The 20646-nt window shown below is 43.6% G+C and overlaps 1 protein-coding gene across 1 annotated transcript in view; it reads left to right on the forward strand.

Annotated features, from left to right (window-relative positions):
* ERICH3 (glutamate rich 3) overlaps positions 1-20646 on the forward strand; it is a 92404-nt gene that overhangs the window by 9711 nt on the left and 62047 nt on the right. Inside the window, exons 2-3 of the mRNA XM_088470784.1 lie at positions 14884-14977; positions 15224-15349. Coding sequence (XP_088326910.1) covers positions 14884-14977; positions 15224-15349 — 220 coding nt within the window. The remainder of the gene's footprint in view (positions 1-14883; positions 14978-15223; positions 15350-20646) is intronic.

Genomic DNA, 20646 nt, shown 5'->3' on the forward strand with positions numbered 1-20646 from the left:
TTTTTTCAGTATTCATGTTACAGAAGTTGCGGTATTTGCGAGGACAGTAATGGACTCGGAATTCACGCTTAAATATTCGCAATTCCTATTCTGGCATTGTCATTTTCTGGGGGATATATCTGGTAGCCTAGATGACCCTCCCTGGTCCCAGCTACACACTAAAGACTCCGCATAATACAAGTAGAGCCCGAGGGGTAAATTTACTAAGGTGAGAGTTTTTAGAAGTGGCGATGTTACATTTTCTGATACCGTGCGTCCCAATCCTAATTGCGCTTCTGTGCGCACACACTGTTCATACTCCGTGACCATCGGCATAGTGCGCTGCTCTGAATCAGGCCCATAGTGTATCATATTATACAGAGCTGTATACATCTTGTGTCAGGTCATCATCAACAGTGTGCACAAGCACCGGCGCTATACCAGAGGTTCCCAAACGCCGTCCTCAAGGCACCCCCAACAGTTCAGGGTTTACAGAGATCCACGGTTGGGCAAAGGTGGTTAAATCAATTTCACCGAGGCACTAATTAAGCAACCTGTGGTCAAGCATGGATATCATGAAAACCTGGACTGTTAGAATGCCTTGAGAACTGAGTTTGGGAACCTCTGCCTTACACTGTGGGATGTCATATCAGCAGGTAAAACCAGTAACTAACAGCTATATACCAAGCAGTGACTTTTATACGAAAGCTGAGTGACATCCAAAGGCTGTTTATGATGTTAGTCAGTCACATGGTCAGTTTACTGAGTTGATAAAACTTAACCTGCTTGTATTCCACCACAGATATCTACCTAGTTCTCTCTCTTTATGTACAATTTTGTATCTATATATTTATTCATATCTGTCTCTTTTAATTCATCTGTGTCTATCTACCTTCTATACCAAAGAAGTTTGGGGATCCTTTGGCTTATATGTTAGTCTGCATGGGTCGTATTTCCATAAGCACGCCATTACTATACGCCTCACTCCTGTTCTGCCTCTCCGGTTGTAAGTGTAGTTTTGTTCAGAATGCATTTGACTCTGGAACCCTAATGTGTGCAGTTTTAGGCAGTGATATGTTGGAATGGGTTTGGGTACAATATCCCGACGGTCACAATACTGGCAGCGTAATCCCGATGGTCAGAATTCTGAAGCAGTTTGGTAGGCTAACGCTTACCCTAACCCTAAACCACCCCCCCGGGCAGGGGCATATTAAGAGAGGCGGGGCCCTGTGTGCATTTCCCGGTGGGCTCCCTCCTCTCTCCCCGGCGGCCACCAGCGCACTGACAGCAGCAGTAGAATCCGGGTACCGCGCAGCCCTGCACCCTTTATAGATATGCCCCTGCCTCCAGCAGCCTAACCCTAACAATCCCCTTTGGCAGCCTAACCCTAACAATCCCCTTTGGCAGCCTAACCCTAACCGTCCCCTCCCTTTGATTTCAGCAGTGAGAAACAATACAAGAGATACATTGTCACAAGCTATTGTTCTATAGAACTCTATTGTGTAGCTTGTGATATGCTACACACACAATGATCAGAAGAAAACCATGAATGTAAGAATAACATTACAGTCATCCGTGCAAGAGCATCCAACGTGGCATGTCCCATAATAGTCGCTCTCTGAAATACTTAGACACTGTTACGACCAGAGGAACGCACAGAGTCGGGATGTTCTTACACAGGGCTGCTGCTTATTCTTACTCACACAGCTACCGGTAAAACTGCGCAATCACCCAGAGACACCTGATCTCACAATTTAAACAGAAATGCGATGCCAGTGCCGTCAGTATTTTAATTATACTCTCTTTTCACAAGCTGCTGTTGAACATGCCAAGTACGTTCATTAGACTTACAGTAGGGTAGGCATTAGCATTTATTTAGGATAATATAAATACAGTATAAAATGGGGTATTACAGGAAATTTTATCCAAAAATAAAATACACATTATAATTTAAGTAGGCAGGCGCATATCTTTGTCCTGAAGCTTGATCCTGCTTTGAAAGATACTTATGTTTTGTGTGGAAACAAAGGACAGGTTTGAGAGTCTCCAGGAAATCCTTCAATGCCCGTCCCTAAGCCTTAGATTTGTCCACTCCAGAGCAGAAGAGTGCCAAGCCCAAGGACTTGCATGAGGAGGTTGACGATTGTAAGGGCAGGCCGATCTTGTGCTGTGTCAGTAGAGCAGGTTTAAGGCTGTGGTGGATTTTATTAATCGGGTAGAGGGTCCTCCAGAGACTGGACACATTTAGCTACATCATTGGTGCCATTTTCTATGTGAAGCATGATAGTTACACACACATATACAAGAGTCCTTTTCACCCCTTCAAATTGTTATGCGTTTATACCAAGGCAGTCTATGATGTAAGCCAATCACATTATCAGCCTACTGAGGTGATTATGTATGTATTTACAAATCACAACTTGCCTTCATTCACCACTGAAATCTGTCTGCCTATCTCTACCCATTAACATTATTTTCATGTAGCATTTAGGTAAAAAGCTTATCTTACACCAGAGGTTCCCAAACGGAGTCCTCGAGGCACCCCAACAGTTCAGGTTTTAGAGATATCCATGGTTAAGCACAGGTGGTTAAATCAGATTGACAAAGGTACTAATTAAGTCACCTGTGGTCAGGCATGGATAACCTTAAAACCTGGATTGTTAGGGTGCCTTGAGAGTTTGGGAACCTTTACCATACATTGTGGGATGTCATATCAGCAAGTAAAACTGATAACCAACAGCAATATACCAAGCAGTGACTTTTATATCAAAGCTGAGTGACATCCAAAGGTTGTTTATGATGTTAGTCAGTCACATGGCCAGTTTACTGAGTTGATAAAACTTAACCTGCTTGTATTCCACCACAGATATCTACCTAGTTCTCTCTCTTTATGTACAATTTTTTTATCTAGATATGTATTCATATCTGTCTCTTTCAATTCATCTGTGTCTATCTACTTTCTATACCAAAGCTAACTGAGATCGCAAAGGCTGTTTATCTATTTCATTTTATACTGTATTTCTAAAAAATATTATATAGATTTATGTTAAAATAAGCTTACCTTATACTGCGAGAAGTCATATAAGCAGATACACTGATAACTGACAGTTCCATACCAAGCAGTGGATTTTATACCAATGCTGACTGACATTACAAAGGCTGGTTATGATGTTAGGTAGCCAAATGGGTAGTTTACCAAGTTGATAAAATGTAACCTGCCTGTATTCCACCACAGACATCTATGTCTCTTTATGTACCCATCTCTCTCTCTTTATTTACCCCTCTCTCTTTATGTAACCCTCTCTCTCTCTTTTTGCAGATGTATCAAATCTCGGAGAGAGATAAAGTACCAGCCAATCAGCTGCTGTCGTTTTTCAGGCTGTGTTTACAAAAATGACAGAAGCTGATTGGTTGGAACTTTATCTCTCTCCAAGGTTTGATACAACTCCACCAATACTGTATAACTGTGTCTTCTAGTCTGTCTGCCAGTTCATTTGAATCTCTCTTTGGCTGTTGATCTTTCAATCTCTTTCCATCTATACATAATTTTTGTATGATATTTAGGTTAGAATTATCTTACCTTACACTGTAAGATGTCATGTCGGAATTGGTATGATATGCCTCCCCTCTCTCCCCTTATCCCTAACCCTAATTTAGGGGTACCTAACCCTAACCTCCCCTCCCCCTAAACCTAACCCTCCCCGGGGGGGTACCTGACCCTAAATCTCACCCTCTCCAGGTGGTCCTAACCCTCCCCAGGTGGCAAACCCTAACAACCCCTTCCCTGGGGAGAGAGGCAATTACTTACCCGTACGGACGATCGGGATTCCAGCAGTTCGGGCTACCGACGTCGGTATCCTGTTCACCTTCGGGATATCGGCGTCTGTATATTGCCATGTGGCGGGATTCGGGCTTCGGTTTATCGACGCCCGACATCCCATCCGTCGGCAATATGACTGCATCCCGTCATGTCAGCATATACAGCGGATAACTGAGAGTTGGCTTTATACTATATATGTAGGGGCAGGAAATCACGCTAGTAATCTAAAACCAATATTCTCCATTAATATAAAGTGTTAGGAAAGTACACATTGCCGCACTGGAAACTAGAAGCAGTATCCACCCTTTATCCTCTATACTGTGTGAGCCGGGCAATTGGTAAAGGCAGCTTAGGATATGTAGATTCTCATCAATTTGTTGTTGCTTAAGCTGCAAAATCTGTGGGGCCGGCTGTGTAATAATATTGTCAGCTAATAACCTGGGTTCCAGTGCGTCATTCACACCGGCCCCAGTACAGGATGGTTCATTCTGCCATGATATAACCTATCGGAGCTTATATAAAGGACATGACCACCGATATGAAAAATTCTTTTGTCTGCTGATTTAAATGGACTAAACCTACAGTATAGGGCGTATTTCCCAGTACAAGTCCCTGCTTAGCTTGTATAGTTGACTTGTGCTGCCAAGGGTCACTGCGCTATTGACATTGGACACCAAATGTCAGTGTGCCAAGATGCCAAGTGTTACTGTGATGAGATGCCAAAGGGCCTATTTATCATTGGTAAGGCACCAAAGACAGAGGGTTAGGGTAGGGAGAGTGGAAGGCTTAGCATACTGAACCACAAGTCGGTATGCTAGCAATGTCGGGATTCCGGTGTTGGCAGCCCATACCCAACCCTGAAAATGGACTTTCATGTGCAGTGTAATTTTCCCCTGACTAGTCATGGTGACAGAAGTGTTTCTTACAACGAGAAGGGTAATAAACACTGTAATATTACATCAGTATATAGCTCTGGGAGCAGGGAACAATGGATTCTAAAATTGTGATTTAAACACAATAAACAGTGTATGGTTCATCTACTACTAGAACACACACAGCCACAGGAATGTGATTGTCATGGTGATGCCTATCCTATGTCACACAAACATACTGTGGGCATCCTGACTCAGATATGTCAATATTGTTTGTAATACACTTTCTCCAGTTAGTTATATACAGTATACACAAGATGTGTGACATGAATAACACAAATACAAGTTATTTCTTCCCATTTTCATGAATTTAGTCAGTGACTATGGGTTAAAACATTTTAATTGACATTGTCCTGTTCTATTAATTTAGTGGTAAAGTGTGCAGAATTTCTCATACTTAGGGGTCTATTTATCAAATAAGGGATAACCGCAAATAGTAAGTACCCCTGAATGTACCATGGAGGTACCGCCATTGCCGACAGCAAGAGCAGACCCAAAGGTTTCTATAGGTGCTGCCGGAGGCTCTCTCCCTGTCAAGGCCCCCCCCCCCAAAAAAACCTGGCGACGCCATGCATGTGCAGTGTCCGCCGGGGACCCGAGCCAGGAAGCAGTTAGATAGCGTTACACTATCACACTGTTGCCAACTCTATACTAGGCAGGCTCTTATAGGATCCCGGCTCCTGGCAAGAAATGGTTAGTAACTTTGCATGAAAATATACATTTTCACTTTGCTAATCTATGCAAAAAATATTTATCACATCTGTATTAATAATGCGGATTCTGATAGATTTGCTCTTTAGTACTGAGAAATAGAGGCAGATACATTTGACTTATTTTTTCCCAAAACGTCCATGGGAATGCCAATAAGTGAGTGACAGTTACAGAATCCCCATTTAGGCCCATATTCAATTAGCGGCGAAAAGTTGGAATCCGGAAAACAGTTTTGCCGATTGCGATTTTTTGCCAGGCGGAAAGTTATCCCCGTATTCAATTGCAAACTCTTTTCGTGTACGCGAAAACGCAATGTAATGTAATAGGCGAAGAAGATTCGCCTATGAATAGGTGTAAAAAAAAAGTGCAAAATCGCTATTTTAGGGTGCAAAGGTGGAAAAACCACTCTGCATCCTTGGGACAGCCCCCCAAAGGATAATTGTGTAAAACAAATAGAGGAACACCCCAAAAAATTACTTAGAAAAAGGGGGTGAAAAAGTGCAAAGTGGGGGTACAAACTTAAAAACTAGCGAAATAGACTTTTGGGGGTCTGCAAGTATGGGGGAGGTGTTTTTCGGATTGCAGGTACTTGTTGCAGGTGCATTTTAAAGTTTTTTTTAAAACTTTACTATAACGACTTTAAACCACGCTTGCACCCATTTCCAATACGCCAAATGTGACAGGACTACTTATTTTCACCATAAAAAACTGCTTAATGCCATTCTTCACCACTTGTGCAAAGACGCTAATTAGAAGAAAATGACACACCTAAAAGTACCCCAAATAGCTTTATTAGGGCTAATCGGGGGCATGTACATTGATCCCCAATGTTAGTGCATCTTTTAGGGGATGTCAGGCTGATTTCCCCAAATCTGACAGCACTTTTTGCCTGGTTTGCATTCGCCGGGTTGTGTTTTTGCTTATTTTGGAATTGAGTATGGCGAATAGCGGGGGCGCATACGATAACTTTCCGCAGCTAAAATACGCGATGTAGGCGAAAAGTCCGGCATGTGAAAAAGTATCGTGGGTGCGAAACTAATTGAATACGGCCCTTAGTATTACTGAGCACTTATAGAACATAGAGAGAAAGATTTGTGGTCACTTAGTCTACATGTGATTTTAAGGTTAGGATGCAAGTAGGGTTAGAGACAAAATATACCACACCTGTTTGATTTATATTATTTCTTACAAGTGAAGCTAAGAGCTAATGGCTGTATTACGCCAACGGGAGAAATGTATAAGACAGACGATGTGTTGTTACCGTTATACAAGAAACAAGAAGGAACATTAACGTGTCCATATCCGCTGCATCTGGGAGGAATAAACCGTGGTTTACAAACTGGTATTATGTGAGGCCCACGTCATCTATCTCTCTGATGTGCCTGCACTCTTTCCCTGCTTCCTAGTGTATAATGGGGGGGTTATTTTATTGGTGAACATAAAACAGATTTTTCCAACACGCCTCAGGCGAACATCGCGTTCCCACGAGGAAAGCATCTAAAGCATCACTGCACCCAAGGAATATTTTACCTACAGTCCTCTCCCTTCTACACGTCCATCTTAAAACCAAAAGTGATTATTATTCGGGCAGCACAGATGGCGTAATGGTTAGCATTACTGCCTTGCAGCACTGATGTCATGGGGTAATTTCCCACTACGGCCCTAACTATTTGGAGTTTGTATATTCTCCCTGTGTTTGTGTGGGTTTCCTCAGGGTGCTCCGGTTTCCTCCCACACTCCAAAATATACTGGTGCTGTAGGTAATTGGCACCAACAATATTAACCCCTAGTGTGTATGTGTGTGAGCATGTGGTAGGGAATATAGAGTGTAAGCTCCACTGGGGCAGGGACTGATGTGAATGGCCAAATATTCTCTGTAAAGCGCTGTGGAATATGTGTGCGCTATATAAATAACTGGTAATAAATAAATAGTGAGAGTGGTGTTATAAGGAGAGTGACCTGTTTTTGAATGAGTACATTTTAGTGCGGAGAATACACAGAGCATGGCCGTAGACATAAACCGAGAGCTGCCCCAACCCTTCCGGAGCCAGATCCCTCACATGTAAGGTAATGTTAGATACACTGAGGTAGGAAGAATATCCTAGTAAGGGAGGGACCTGTTAGGGACCTGTTAGCAAAAAATGATCCCTTTGAGTGTATTGAGTCTGGCTCCCCTTCATCTTCAGAACCCAATTCAAGGTTCTTCTTACACTGACTTACTAAGCCCTCACCCATTCCTCTTCCATTTACATCTCTGCCCTCATCTCCCTTCACACTCCCGCCCGCCCTCTTTGCTTAATAAATGCCGCTTCTCCTGCCAACTGATTACTTCCTCCCACTCCGACCTCCAAGACTTTGCCCGTGCTGCTCCTCACCTCTGGAGCTCTCTCCCTCTCCCCATCAGACTCTCCACCTCTCTACAAATATTTAAAACAGGCTCTCAAGACCCCCCTACTTCATCACAGCCTTCCAGCTCTCATCCTAACCCGCTGATACATGCTCCTTCCTCATTGTCTACCCCATCTGTGTCTCACCTGTCTGTCTACCCCATCTGTGTCTCACCTGTCTGTCTACCCCATCTGTGTCTCACCTGTCTGTCTGCCCCTTCCCATTAGAATGTAAGCTCTCATGAGCAGGGCCCTCTACCCTCTTGTGCTTCTCACTACTTTCATCTACTGTACTGCTTACCCCCCAGGGCACCTACCACTTACGCTCTGTCGCTTATTCGAGTGTTATGATCACTAATGCAGTAATGTATATCAACCTTGTCCTTCATTGTAAGTCACTGGTTTCTTGTTCACTTATTGTTTATATACTATGTAGTCTTCCTTCTAGCTACCTCCACCCCTCACACCCCGTGCCGTTCCTCTATCTCTAATAGTCACCTATCAGCAACATAGTTGCAGATTTTACTAAGGGCACGTTGTGATTTTTATGTTATGTGCTGTATTTAGACTCTTATGTGGGTTACTTTGTTATGTTTATTATTTAATATACTATGGAATCATTTATTTAATTGTATACTGTATGCTCCTGGCTACTGAATGGATTGTGATAAGGTCAGCGCTCCCTGCTCACCCCCTATCTCTTTTGTTAATAAATTAAGGGTGATACAGACACCTTTCTTCAGGGGGGCTGCAGATCTATTCCCTCATTTCTGCTACCCATTGCTGAAATTGTAGACTAGAATTATCACACCTACATCATTTAGAATTTTTAAGATATACATATATATTTATGCTAGATATTGGTGCTAATTAGGCCTTAACTTTGTTGTAGTTCCTCTGTCCTGCATGGGGTGTCGCTCTCGGCTCTGGTGCTTCTAGCACACTCTGCTGATGCAATAAACGACTGAGATGAAGCATATGGTGTGCTAGAAGCACCAGAGCACAGAGCAACACCCCAGGCAGGAAAGAGGAACTGCACGGGTTCTAACAGGCGCAGGTGTCGTGGGCGTGTATGCCGCATTCCGTGCTGGAACGTAGCGCGTGGACCGTCATTGGACACCTGTTTCTCGTACTATCACAAGGAAGTGAATAGGCCACCATAGCTTAATGGAGAAGCTGCCATAGAAACTTCCTACTCAGACACAGGGCCCTTAGTGTACAAATGGCGCGTATATGGTATATCAGTATTTCCTGCTATATACTATTGAGACAGAAAATGATTATTCATGGTGACAGCTGCACGTTAGAGCGTATTCGATCGCTTGCCCCGAGTACAGCTAGATCACTGCAGCAATTGGGCCCTAGAAGATTCAAAAGGAGCAGATCACTTTGACCTCTCAAAGCAAGGAAGAGTATGATTGGATCACAGCTGGGGCTAGCCAATCACATGCCACCTTCCCCGGGTGATCGACACTACGCTCTAGATTCTGCTGCAGCCACGTTTCGGTTAAATACAATGATCTGGATTTCAGCTGAGAAAGGAGAACCCTGCTTAGTTTTCCAGTAATCACCAGCAATTGTATAGTCTAATGGGAAGAGTAGAGAAAATTGGACAGAATCTATGTACCCAGGCTGGTGAGAGCTGATGCCAGCCTAGCAGCGACTTTACTGCTTTTTCATGATAGAAAGTTTACTCAGCACTGTGCAAAGATTACACTGGAGCCATAGAGACAGTACCGGGTTTCCCTGGCACTGGCACCTGTTCGTGAGCTACCAGGAACCACACAAGTTATTTACGCTGAGTCTGATAAGAATATAATTCTAGATGTGTATTGTACCAGCGATGATAGTAAATGATTAATCCCCTCATTGTCCCTCTAATCTTCCCGTTGTATCCTCACAATAATACAAAACAAACAGATATCCTCCATTTAAAAGGAACAAAACGTAATCCCCCCATCTCACTCTGCATATGGTAATGGCTAGGTGTAATATGTGTAGTAATAAAACACGTTCCTCCCTTAATGATAAGGTTACGGCTGAGGAATTCAATGTGCCAAGTAAAAGTGGATATTCTAATGCCACTAACTGGTCAAGACAAAAGTGCATTTACTAAGGTATTTGGATGGAAGACCGACAGCCAATAGGTCGACACCAGATGGTCAACAGATAATATGTCGACATGGTTAAGACAAAAGGTCGACATGTTTGAAAAATATATATATTTTTAAAGTTATGGTAATGCTGGGTACACACTGGCCCACATTTTGGCCGTTCATTTGAACGGACGATATATCGCGTATGCATCGGCCAGTGTTTTCAGACGATATGTCTGGGAATGACGTCGTTCACAGACATATTGCGTCGGCTGTGTAGCACAGCCGATGCCCAATACGTCTGCAGATATAATGGTGCATCGCGCTGTGTGTATTGGCGGTCAGCCGACCTCCTGTACACTTGCTGCACAGGCCGCGGGTGACTGACATCACAAATGAGCTGGCACATGTAAATGTTCGCCCAGTTGTGATGTCAGGCATGACACATCGGGCTGACGATTGGTTAAGTGTGTATGCACTTACCAGTCGTCAGAAAGGATGGCGAATCGGCCGTCTGCCGATCCATTGTCCTAGTGTGTACCCACCATTAGACACTTAGGGGAGGGTTAGGGTTAGGCTTCCAGAGGGGATGGTTAGGATTAGGCTACAGCTAGGTATAGGCACTAGTGGAAGGTTTAGTGTTAGGCACTAGGGAGAGGGTTAGGATTAGGCTACAGTTAGTTTTAGGCACTAGGGGGAGGGTTAGTGTTAGGCACGAGGGAGAGGGTTAGGATTAGGCTACAGTTAGGTTTAGGCACTAGGGGAAGGTTTAGTGTTAGGCACTAGGGAGAGGGTTAGGATTAGGCTACAGTTAGTTTTAGGCACTAGGGGGAGGGTTTGGGTTAGGCTTCCAGAGGGGATGGTTAGGATTAGGCTACAGTTAGGTATAGGCACTAGGGGGAGGGTTAGGATTAGGCACTAGGGGGAGGCTTAGTGTTCGGCACTAGGGGGATGGTTAGGGTTAGGCACTAGGGGGAGGGTTAGGATTAGGCACTAGTGGGAGGGTTAGGGTTAGGCACTAGGTGGAAGGTTAGGGTTAGGCACTAGGGGGAGGGTTAAGGTTAGGCACTAGGGGGAGGCTTAGTGTTCGGCACTAGGGGGAGGCTTAGTGTTAGGCACTAGGGGGAGGGTTGGGCACTAGGGGGAGGGTTAGGATTAGGCACTAGGGTGAGGGTTAGGGTTAGGCACTAGGAGGAGGGTTAAGATTAGGGTTAAATTGCAAAAAAAAATGACCATTTGAACCTGTCAAACTTCTGCATGGTCGTCCATTTGTCAGTCGAACTTTTGTCCATGTCAACCTATTACCCGTCGACCATCTGGTGTCAACCCATTGACTGCCGATCTAAATATTGTTGATCTATTATACCACACCTATTTACTAAAGTAAAAGTACATGGACATGAATCCCATTTAGTATTGCAGGACTGCGTCTGTCTGATGCCTCAAGTTGGGTATACAGCTGATGCATCAATCTAGCGCAGTGGCAGATTTTACCTACGGGCTGCACCAGAAAAAAAAATCTGCCTTCTCAGTGAGCGAGTTGCAGCCTGTAACTGCACTGGCTACACTGTGATTGGCAGTGACTTCCCATTGCAACCACTAACTGCAAATCACAGACAGAACTAGCAGGCCCAGGGGGAGGTGTTTTCTTCCCCTAAGACTGCCAGTCCGGGCTGCGATTAGCAGCCAATGCAGTCTCTAGAAGCCCAAGTTTGTGCACTTCAGTGTCTCCCCCCTCATCTGATCTAGCAACAGTTCTATATTATGTAACAATAAATTGTGTCCATATCATACTTGCCGACTATCTGGCTGCCCCTTTCGGGAGGGAGCAGCCCGATCGGCATTACTTGGGGGGGGCGTGTCAGCACACGGGGGCGGGGCCTCTGCGGGACTTTTACATGTAATTGCGGGGGGGATGGGAGGGGCCGGCGGCAGCCGGGAGGCTTGCCTGCCTTCCCGGAGGTCGGGAGCAGCACCCGATTTTCGGGAGGCTCCCGACCAAATCGGGTGGGTAGGCAAGTATGGGTCACGTACATATGACACGATCCGCTGTACGATGACACAATATACAGGCACAGGGGTAATGCTACCGAGCAGCATCTAACATCGAATCGTCCCATCTGGTGTGCAGCACATCAGATGGGAAGATGGGGCAAGACAATTCTTTAAACAATGAACTGGGGGTGCACCAGTGATGTGCAGTGAGGCAAATGGCTGGGGAGGTACTGGCTAGTATCAGAGCCAGGTTTACAGTTACATATATGAACCCGCGGATTCATGTGGGCATTATACAAAGGTGCAGCAGTATATAGGCCCCCATTTCCTAACGAGTTTTATCACCAAAACGAGTGATAAATGTCACAGTGTAGGATAAATGGTGCTTCAGCCAATCAGCTCCCAACTGTCACTATTCTAACAGGTGACAGTTGGGAGCTGATTGGCTGGAGCACCATTATCATACACAGTGACATTTATCACTCGTTTTGGTGATAAAACTCGTTAGTAAATGAGGTCCATAGTGCTGGAAATTTTGTGCGTTTTGATCAGGGATGTGCGGAAAAAGGTAGGCAGGGGAGGCAGTGATAAGGATAATACAAAGAAGATATTAATAATATTTTCTTTACATTTTTCTTATAATTTTTATTGTCAAAACTTTGGAGTATACCTAAGTATGACAGGAAAGGCTGTGCCTCACCTGACTGCACATCACTGGGTACACACTATACTGGGTTGTTGTCACACAAAACTGGGTTGTTGTGACCCATCGCGGATCGCAAGATTAGACAATATATCGTATAGTGTGTACCTATCTCGGCTTTAGATGCTCACTGACTTCCTGATATTATTTAATTACAGCTTTTTACTAAAATCACACCCTCCAACTTGGCCCCTTCCAACAGGAACAAAGGTCTCAGCTCCTGGACTTCCCACTCAATATATGAATACAGTCAGGTGTGTTAGGGAAACTTCCATCTCATCTTAGCACAAGTGATGGCAATCACACATTAAGGGTAAATGTAATATGCTGCGGACTGCAGGCATCAGCGATTCCATACGAGACTGTCTGATGTTTTACAGTACAGTAGCTGTTATTTAAAAGGCAAAACCAGATTGATTTTGCCTTTTATAAGACTGCAATTTTAAAACATCGGGCAGTCTCGCACGTGACTTGCCGATGTCTGCAGGCTGTTACATTTACCACTACGGTCCATATTCAATTAGCCGCGAAAAGTCGGAATCCGCAAAAAAGTACCGATTGTGACTTTTCGCCAGACAGAAAAGTATCACCGCATTCAATTGCAGACACAAAACGCAATTCAATGTAATAGTTGAAAAAAGATTCGCCTCTGAATAGGTGGTGAAATAAAGTGCAAAATCGCTCGGGTGCAAAGGTGGGGAAACCACTCAGCACCCTTGGGACAGCCCCCAAAGGATAACTGCGTCAAAAAAAAACTTTAAAAAAGTGAGGAATACCCCAAAAAATTACTTTGAAAACGGGGGTGAAAAAGTGCAAAGTGGGGTATAAACTTAAAAAGTAGTGAAATAGACTTTTGAGGGGTCTGCAAGTATGGGTGAGATTGCAGGTGCTTGCTTCAGGTGCGTTTTTTACATTTTTCTAAAACTTTACTTTAGCGTCTTTAAACCACCCTTGCACCTATTTTCAAGTACCCCAAATTTGACAGAACTACTTATTTTCACCAAAAAAACTGCTTAATGCTATTCTTCACTACTTGTGCAAAGACGCTAATTAGAAGAAATTGACCTTAAGTACCCCAAATAGCTTTATTAGGGCTAATCGGGGGCATGTACATTGATCCCCAATGTTAGTGCATCTTTTAGGGGGTGTCAGGCTGATTTCCCCAATTCTGACAGCACTTTTTGCCTGTTTTGCATTCGCCGGGTTGCATTTTCGCATCTTTTGGAATTGAATACGGCGAATCGCGGGGACGCGCACGATAAGTTTTCGCGGCTAAAATACGTGATGTAGGTGAAAAGTCCGGCATGCGAAAAAGTATCGCGGGTGCAAAACTAATTGAATACGGCCCTTGGTATGAAGACCAGGAGCAGAAAATTTTGATGGAAGGGGTCTTGTTGGAGGGTCTGATAAAATTTGGGGCGTTTTAATGCTGGAGGTGACCTGTGTACAGATGTCTCTTGTTTCCAAAAATAATGCTGGAAATATTATACGGGCAGAAGGTAAGTAAAGCAACGAGTGCAGGGTGAGCGGTGTGGGTCCCACTGGGCCCAGGACCCTTATAGATACGTCACTCGCTATACTGTTTGGTGGAGTATTATACTGTATATGTCAACTAAATCAGGACAGCAAGGAAAATGTTTGGATTTCTTGATGATTTTATTACAGGACTGAATTGCGCCTAAAAATGTAATTTCACATGTAATGTGCATCTGACCAACTCATAATGTTCTCTATTGAGGATTATAAAGGACCACTAATCACCACCATCTCCGAACTCATGCGAAAACCAGGTCACTTTGAGTGGGGACAGAGGCTCTGTAGTCACTAGCTAAGCTGTGTATAGTCCATTAAAGCTCAAGATATTCTTTTTCCATGTGGGTGAAATTCAAGGTGCATGTGTGTACCTAGGGGCTTATTCCGAATTAAGGGCAAAGCAAAAAAGTAATAACTTTGCAGGGGAGCAAATACATTTATTATTTCTGCATGCAGGGTAAATACTGGCCACTATTGCATGTAGCCCACAAATGCTGGACGGACAGGGTCATCAACCCTCATTGTCTCGCTTTCCTCTATGTTATATTAATCTCTCTCTCTCTCTGGTTTTCATCATCTTGGCGCACTATATGAACGCTGCGACATTTGCTTTGTACATATGGAATTTTATGCAGAATAGAATATTGCTGGCTACAGAAGGGGTGTTACTATTATTATGTTTATAAATTAACTTTAGTCTTTTTTTTTAATGTATTTTGTCCTGCAGACCCCTCTCCGCTTACAACAGCCTCACAGACAAACACCTAAAAGGATATTTTAACAATACACGGATTAGAAGACACCTTAAGAGCGCCGGGCTGGTAAGTGCTCCTTAGTGATATTGCCAGTTCTTTGAACTAATGTGTTATCTTTTCTTTTCCAATGTTGGGGTGTTGTTGTTTCAGCTTGTTGTGCCGTTTACGGCTTCCTACTTTCCTTTGTTCTAGCTCACTCACTGAAATAATCTGTGCTGCTGTGGACAGTCTTATAATCGGACACTCAAGAGATTAATGCCCCTTAGAGAACAATATTCTTTTACGGACTGTTCTGTGTTCCTTATATTTCAGATCACAAGAAGCGGCAGGATACTGACAGAAAAGGAATACAGAATTAATGCCATGAAACGAGACCATCATAAGTACATCAGGGAATGTCTGGCCCAGGCCATATTTCACAAGGTTCTTGATATGGAAGTAAGAACTGCTCCAAGTACTGTATATGTTTTCCAACATTTCTTGTTGCTAGTTGGGTGTCACCAATTTTTTGGGTTCCTATTGTGCTACTTTATATGCCTTGTACAATTTTATGTTCTCGATCAGTCAACCTTGCTCTATATTCACCACAACATTGCCCAACTCCATAGACCCAGAAGTCAAGCTAAGCTCTCTTTTACTTAAGGCGATCAGTTTCCTTTCACTTTTCCATCAGACTCCCTCAATTGCCATCAGACCACTCACATGCCCTATACATGTCTATCAGGCATGCCCACATGCCCTTACATAAAATCAAACTGTCTCCACATGCCATCAGTCCACCCATACATTCAAGACTGCTCCACATGCCCTCAGACCCCTTTCACATGCCATCAAACACTCTGAAAATGCCTTTAGACCCATGTCAGATCCCATTAAACATGTCTATATTACCATTACATGCCATCAGACCCCACCACATGCCATCAGATCCCCACAAATGTCCTAATAAACTCTCCCACTGTATTCATGATCATACCTTCCAATATTCAGTACACACACTAAGGTTAAAGTATAGTAATGTGCGATTTACGGGCACCTCCACGATTTCAGCAACATATCCACTAGATGGAAAGCAGAATTTATCTTTAAGGCAAAACCAGGTTGGTTTTTGCCTTGCAACTACAGTCAGGTGCATAAATATTGGGACATTGACAGAATTGTCATATTTTGTCCTCTATTCACCACCACAATGGCTTTGAAATGAAACAAACAAGATGTGCTTTAACTGCAGACTTTCAGATTTAATTTGAGGGTAATTACATCCAAATCAGGTGAACGGTGTAAGAATTACAACGGTTTCTATATGCGCCTCCCACTTTTTAAGGGGCCAAAAGTAATGGGACAAACTAAACAATCCTAAATCTAACTTTAAATTTTTAATACTTTGTTGCAAATCCTTTGCAGGCAATTACAGCCTGAAGTCTGGAACCCATAGATATCACCAGATGCTGGGTTTCATCCCTGGTGATGCTCTGCCAGGCCTCTACTGCAAATGGCTTCAGTTCCTGCTTGTTCTTGGGACACTTTCCCTTCAGTTTTGTCTTCATCAAGTGAAATGCATGCTCAGTCGGATTCAGGTCAGGGGATTGACTTGGCCATTGCATAACATTCCACTTTTTAGCCTTAAAAAACTCTTTGGTTGCTTTTGCAGTAGGCTTCGGGTCATTGTCCATCTGCACTGTGAAGCGCCGTCCAATGAGTTCTGAAGCATTTCACCGAATATGAGCAAATAATATTGCCCGAAACTCTTCAGAATTCATTCTGCTGCTTTTGTCAGCAGTCACATCATCAATAAATACAAGGGAACCAGTTCCATTGGCAGCCATACATGCCCACGCCATGACACTACCACCACCATGCTTCACTGATGAGGTGGTATGTTTTGGATCATGAGCAGTTCCTTTCCTTCTCCATACTCTTCTCTTCCCATCACTCTGGTACAAGTTGATCTTTGTCTCATCTGTCCATAGGATGTTGTTCCAGAACTGTAATGGCTTTTTTAGATGTTGTTTGGCAAACTCTAATCTGGTCTTCCTGTTTTTGTGGCTCACTAATGGTTTACATCTTGTGGTGAACCCTCTATATTCACTCTTGTGAAGTCTTGATTGTTGACTTTGACACATATACACCTACCTCCTGGAGAGTGTTCTTGATTTGGCCAACTGTTGTGAAGGGGTTTTTCTTCACCAGGGAAATAATTCTTCTGTCATCCACCACAGTTGTTTTCCGTGGTCTTCCGGGTCTTTTGGTGTTGCTGAGCTCTCCTGTGCGTTCTTTCTTTTTAAGAATGTTCCAAACAGTTGATTTGGCCACACCTAATGTTTTTGCTATCTCTCTGATGGGTTTGTTTTGATTTGTCAGCCTAATGATGGCTTGCTTCACTGATAGTGACAGCTCTTTGGATCTCATATTGAGAGTCGACAGCAACTGATTCCAAATGGAAATGTCACACCTAGAATCAACTCCAGACCTTTTACCTGCTTAATTGATAATGAAATAACGAGGGAATAGCCCACATCTGTCCATGAAATAGCTTTTGAGTTGATAGTCCCATTACTTTTGACCCCTTAAAAAGTGGGAGGCACATATAGAAACCGTTGTAATTCCTACACCGTTCACCTGATTTAGATGTAATTACCCTCAAATTAAATTTGAAAGTCTGCAGTTAAATCACATCTTGTTTGTTTCATTTCAAAGCCATTGTGGTGGTGAATAGAGGCCAAAATATGAAAATTCTGTCAATGTCCCAATATTTATGCACCTGACTGTATATATATATATTGTCCAGTCAACAGGTTCTTTAAAAAAAATAAAAAAAATAAGTTAAAGTAAATTCTTCTTCTGAACTTATTTTAGGTTCTTCTTTGGTGCAAATGAACATTGTATAAATTCTAGCAAATATATGTGTCTCTGACACACTATATTATAGGAGTGACGTCCTCAGGGGGCTGTGCGTGTAGAACAACCTCTATGAAAGGCTCACACGTTACAGTAGAAAACACGCAGCCCTAGAGATCACAGAGACATCGTTGGCGTTCAGTCCCCTGGCAGAACAATTATAACTTTGCTCCTCTGCTGGAGTCACGGTACAGACAACCGTCGCTGATACTGTGCCTCCTCTCAGTGTCTCGTTGTCCTGACAAAAACCCATTGTTACATACTTAATTATACATCAGCACAAACCATTGTAGCTTCTGTCTTCTATATTCTGGCTTTGCCCAGCTTCGGTTACTCGCCTGGGGTGTGTGACGTTCAGGTTCCCTGGCACGTCCCCGATATCCTATGAGCACCCCATGACATGTCTCAGGGGCGTAATGAGGATGTGCTTCAGTTTGGCTCCAAAAATTTAAGTCCTTTTTGTATAAATGTATTATAGAATTGACGCCCAGTGAAGGTACAAATAACAACTACTATGCTCTATAAAACATGTATCTTTTGGGTTGCTGTTATTTTCTGTTTTTGTAGTAGAAAATGTGAAGAGAGAAAGGAGACACAAATCATTTGTTTATTGCAGTATCCTGGTCAGAAAAACACTTTTATTTTATTTTTAAATGCCAACTTTTTTATTCCAAAAAATTTGAAAACACATTTTACTAATACTGAGGCACTTCTACTTGGTGGAAGCGTCTCCCAGGAGTAGGGGAGATATGTACTAAGCATTGGATGGAGATAAAGTGGACGGAAATAAAGTACCAACCAACCAGCTCCTAACTGTCATTTTTCAAACACAGCCTGTAACATGGCAGTTAGGAGCTGATTGGCTGGTACCTTATCTCTGTTCACTTTATCTCCACCCAAGGCTTAGTAAATAAACCCTACAACCTGTACCATGACAGTAAGGAGCTGATTGGTTGGTACTTTATCGCTCTCCAAGGCTTAGTACATAGACCCCTAGGTGTGTACCTGTGAGTTACAATGGGCAGAGCAGGGGCGGAACTACCGCCGGTGCAGCCGGTGCAACGCACCGGGGCCTACGGCAGTGAAGGGGCCTGCCATCCGCAGCTGGCTGCATTATATCAGCAGTACTGTGATGAGCCAGACTGACTCATTACAGCACATTGCAGCCGGCTGGGGGCCCTAACAGAGAAGCTGGACACCGCTGCGGTCCGGCCAGAGGAGAGAGGAGGGCAGAGGGTGGTCTGGCTGGAGAGGAGAGGAGGGTAGTGGGCGGTCTGGCCGAAGGAGTACCGCCCCTCCCAGCGGCGTCACTAGGGGGAGCGGACCGCACTGGGTGTAACCCTTCAAGGGGGGTGACACCAAAAGCACACGCACCCCCTCCCCCGCTGCCTACAGTATAGCGCCCACACCCCAAATACCTCCCACCCCTCCCGCGGCCCCTGTAATATAGCAAGTTCCGACCTCCAAACTTGTGTCCCCAAAATGTTGTGCGCGCCGTGTGACATCATCATGACCGTCGGACGCCACCCAGCATTCTGGAAGGAGCGCAGCAGCGCTCCTCCTTTTTGTTCTTCTCCGGAGTCTGACCACTCTGGCAGCCAGCTCACAATGATGTGTGGAGAGGAGTCTGTGGTTGTGCCTCCCCTGTGGACGGTTCCTGTAGAAGTAAGTGTCTATATTTTTATCTAACTTTTTTTTTTTTAATCGGCATATCCACAGTAGTTGCTCTAAATAGGGCAGTTCCCCTTTTTCTATAACCCCTATGTGCACCATTATATATATATACACTCAGTCAGGTGCATAAATATTGGGACATTGACAGAATTTTCATATTTTGGCCTCTATTCACCACCACAATGGCTTTGAAATGAAACAAACAATATGTGCTTTAACTGCAGACTTTCAGATCTAATTTGAGGGTAATTACATCCAAATCAGGTGAACGGTGTAGGAATTACAACGGTTTCTATATGTGCCTCCCACTTTTTAAGGAGCCAAAATGGGACTATCAACTCAAAAGCTATTTCATGGACAGGTGTGGGCTATTCCCTTGTTATTTCATTATCAATTAAGCAGGTAAAAGGTCTGGAGTTGATTCTAGGTGTAACATTTGCATTTGGAATCAGTTGCTGTCGACTCTCAATATGAGATCCAAAGAGCTGTCACTATCAGTGAAGCAAGCCATCATTAGGCTGAAAAATCAAAACAAACCCATCAGAGAGATATCAAAAACATTAGGTGTGGCCAAATCAACTGTTTGGAACATTTTTAAAAAGAAAGAACGCACCGGAGAGCTCAGCAACACCAAAAGACCCGGAAGACCACGGAAAACAATTGTGGTGGATGACAGAAGAATTATTTCCCTGATGAAGAAAAACCCCTTCACAACAGTTGGCCAAATCAAGAACACTCTCCAGGAGGTAGGTGTATATGTGTCAAAGTCAACAATCAAGAGAAGACTTCACAAGAGGGAATATAGAGGGTTCATCACAGGATGTAAACCATTGGTGAGCCACAAAAACAGGAAGACCAGATTAGAGTTTGCCAAACAACATCTAAAAAAGCCATTACAGTTCTGGAACAACATCCTATGGACAGATGAGACAAAGATCAACTTGTACCAGAGTGATGGGAAGAGAAGAGTATGGAGAAGGAAAGGAACTGCTCATGATACAAAACATACCACCTCATCAGTGAAGCATGGTGGTGGTAGTGTCATGGCGTGGGCATGTATGGCTGCCAATGGAACTGGTTCCCTTGTATTTATTGATGATGTGACTGCTGACAAAAGCAGCAGAATGAATTCTGAAGTGTTTCGGGCAATATTATATGCTCAT

Source organism: Taudactylus pleione, unplaced genomic scaffold (assembly GCF_031769625.1).
Source record: "Taudactylus pleione unplaced genomic scaffold, aTauple2 ptg000103l, whole genome shotgun sequence".
In the NCBI taxonomy this organism is placed as follows: Eukaryota; Metazoa; Chordata; class Amphibia; order Anura; family Myobatrachidae; genus Taudactylus; species Taudactylus pleione.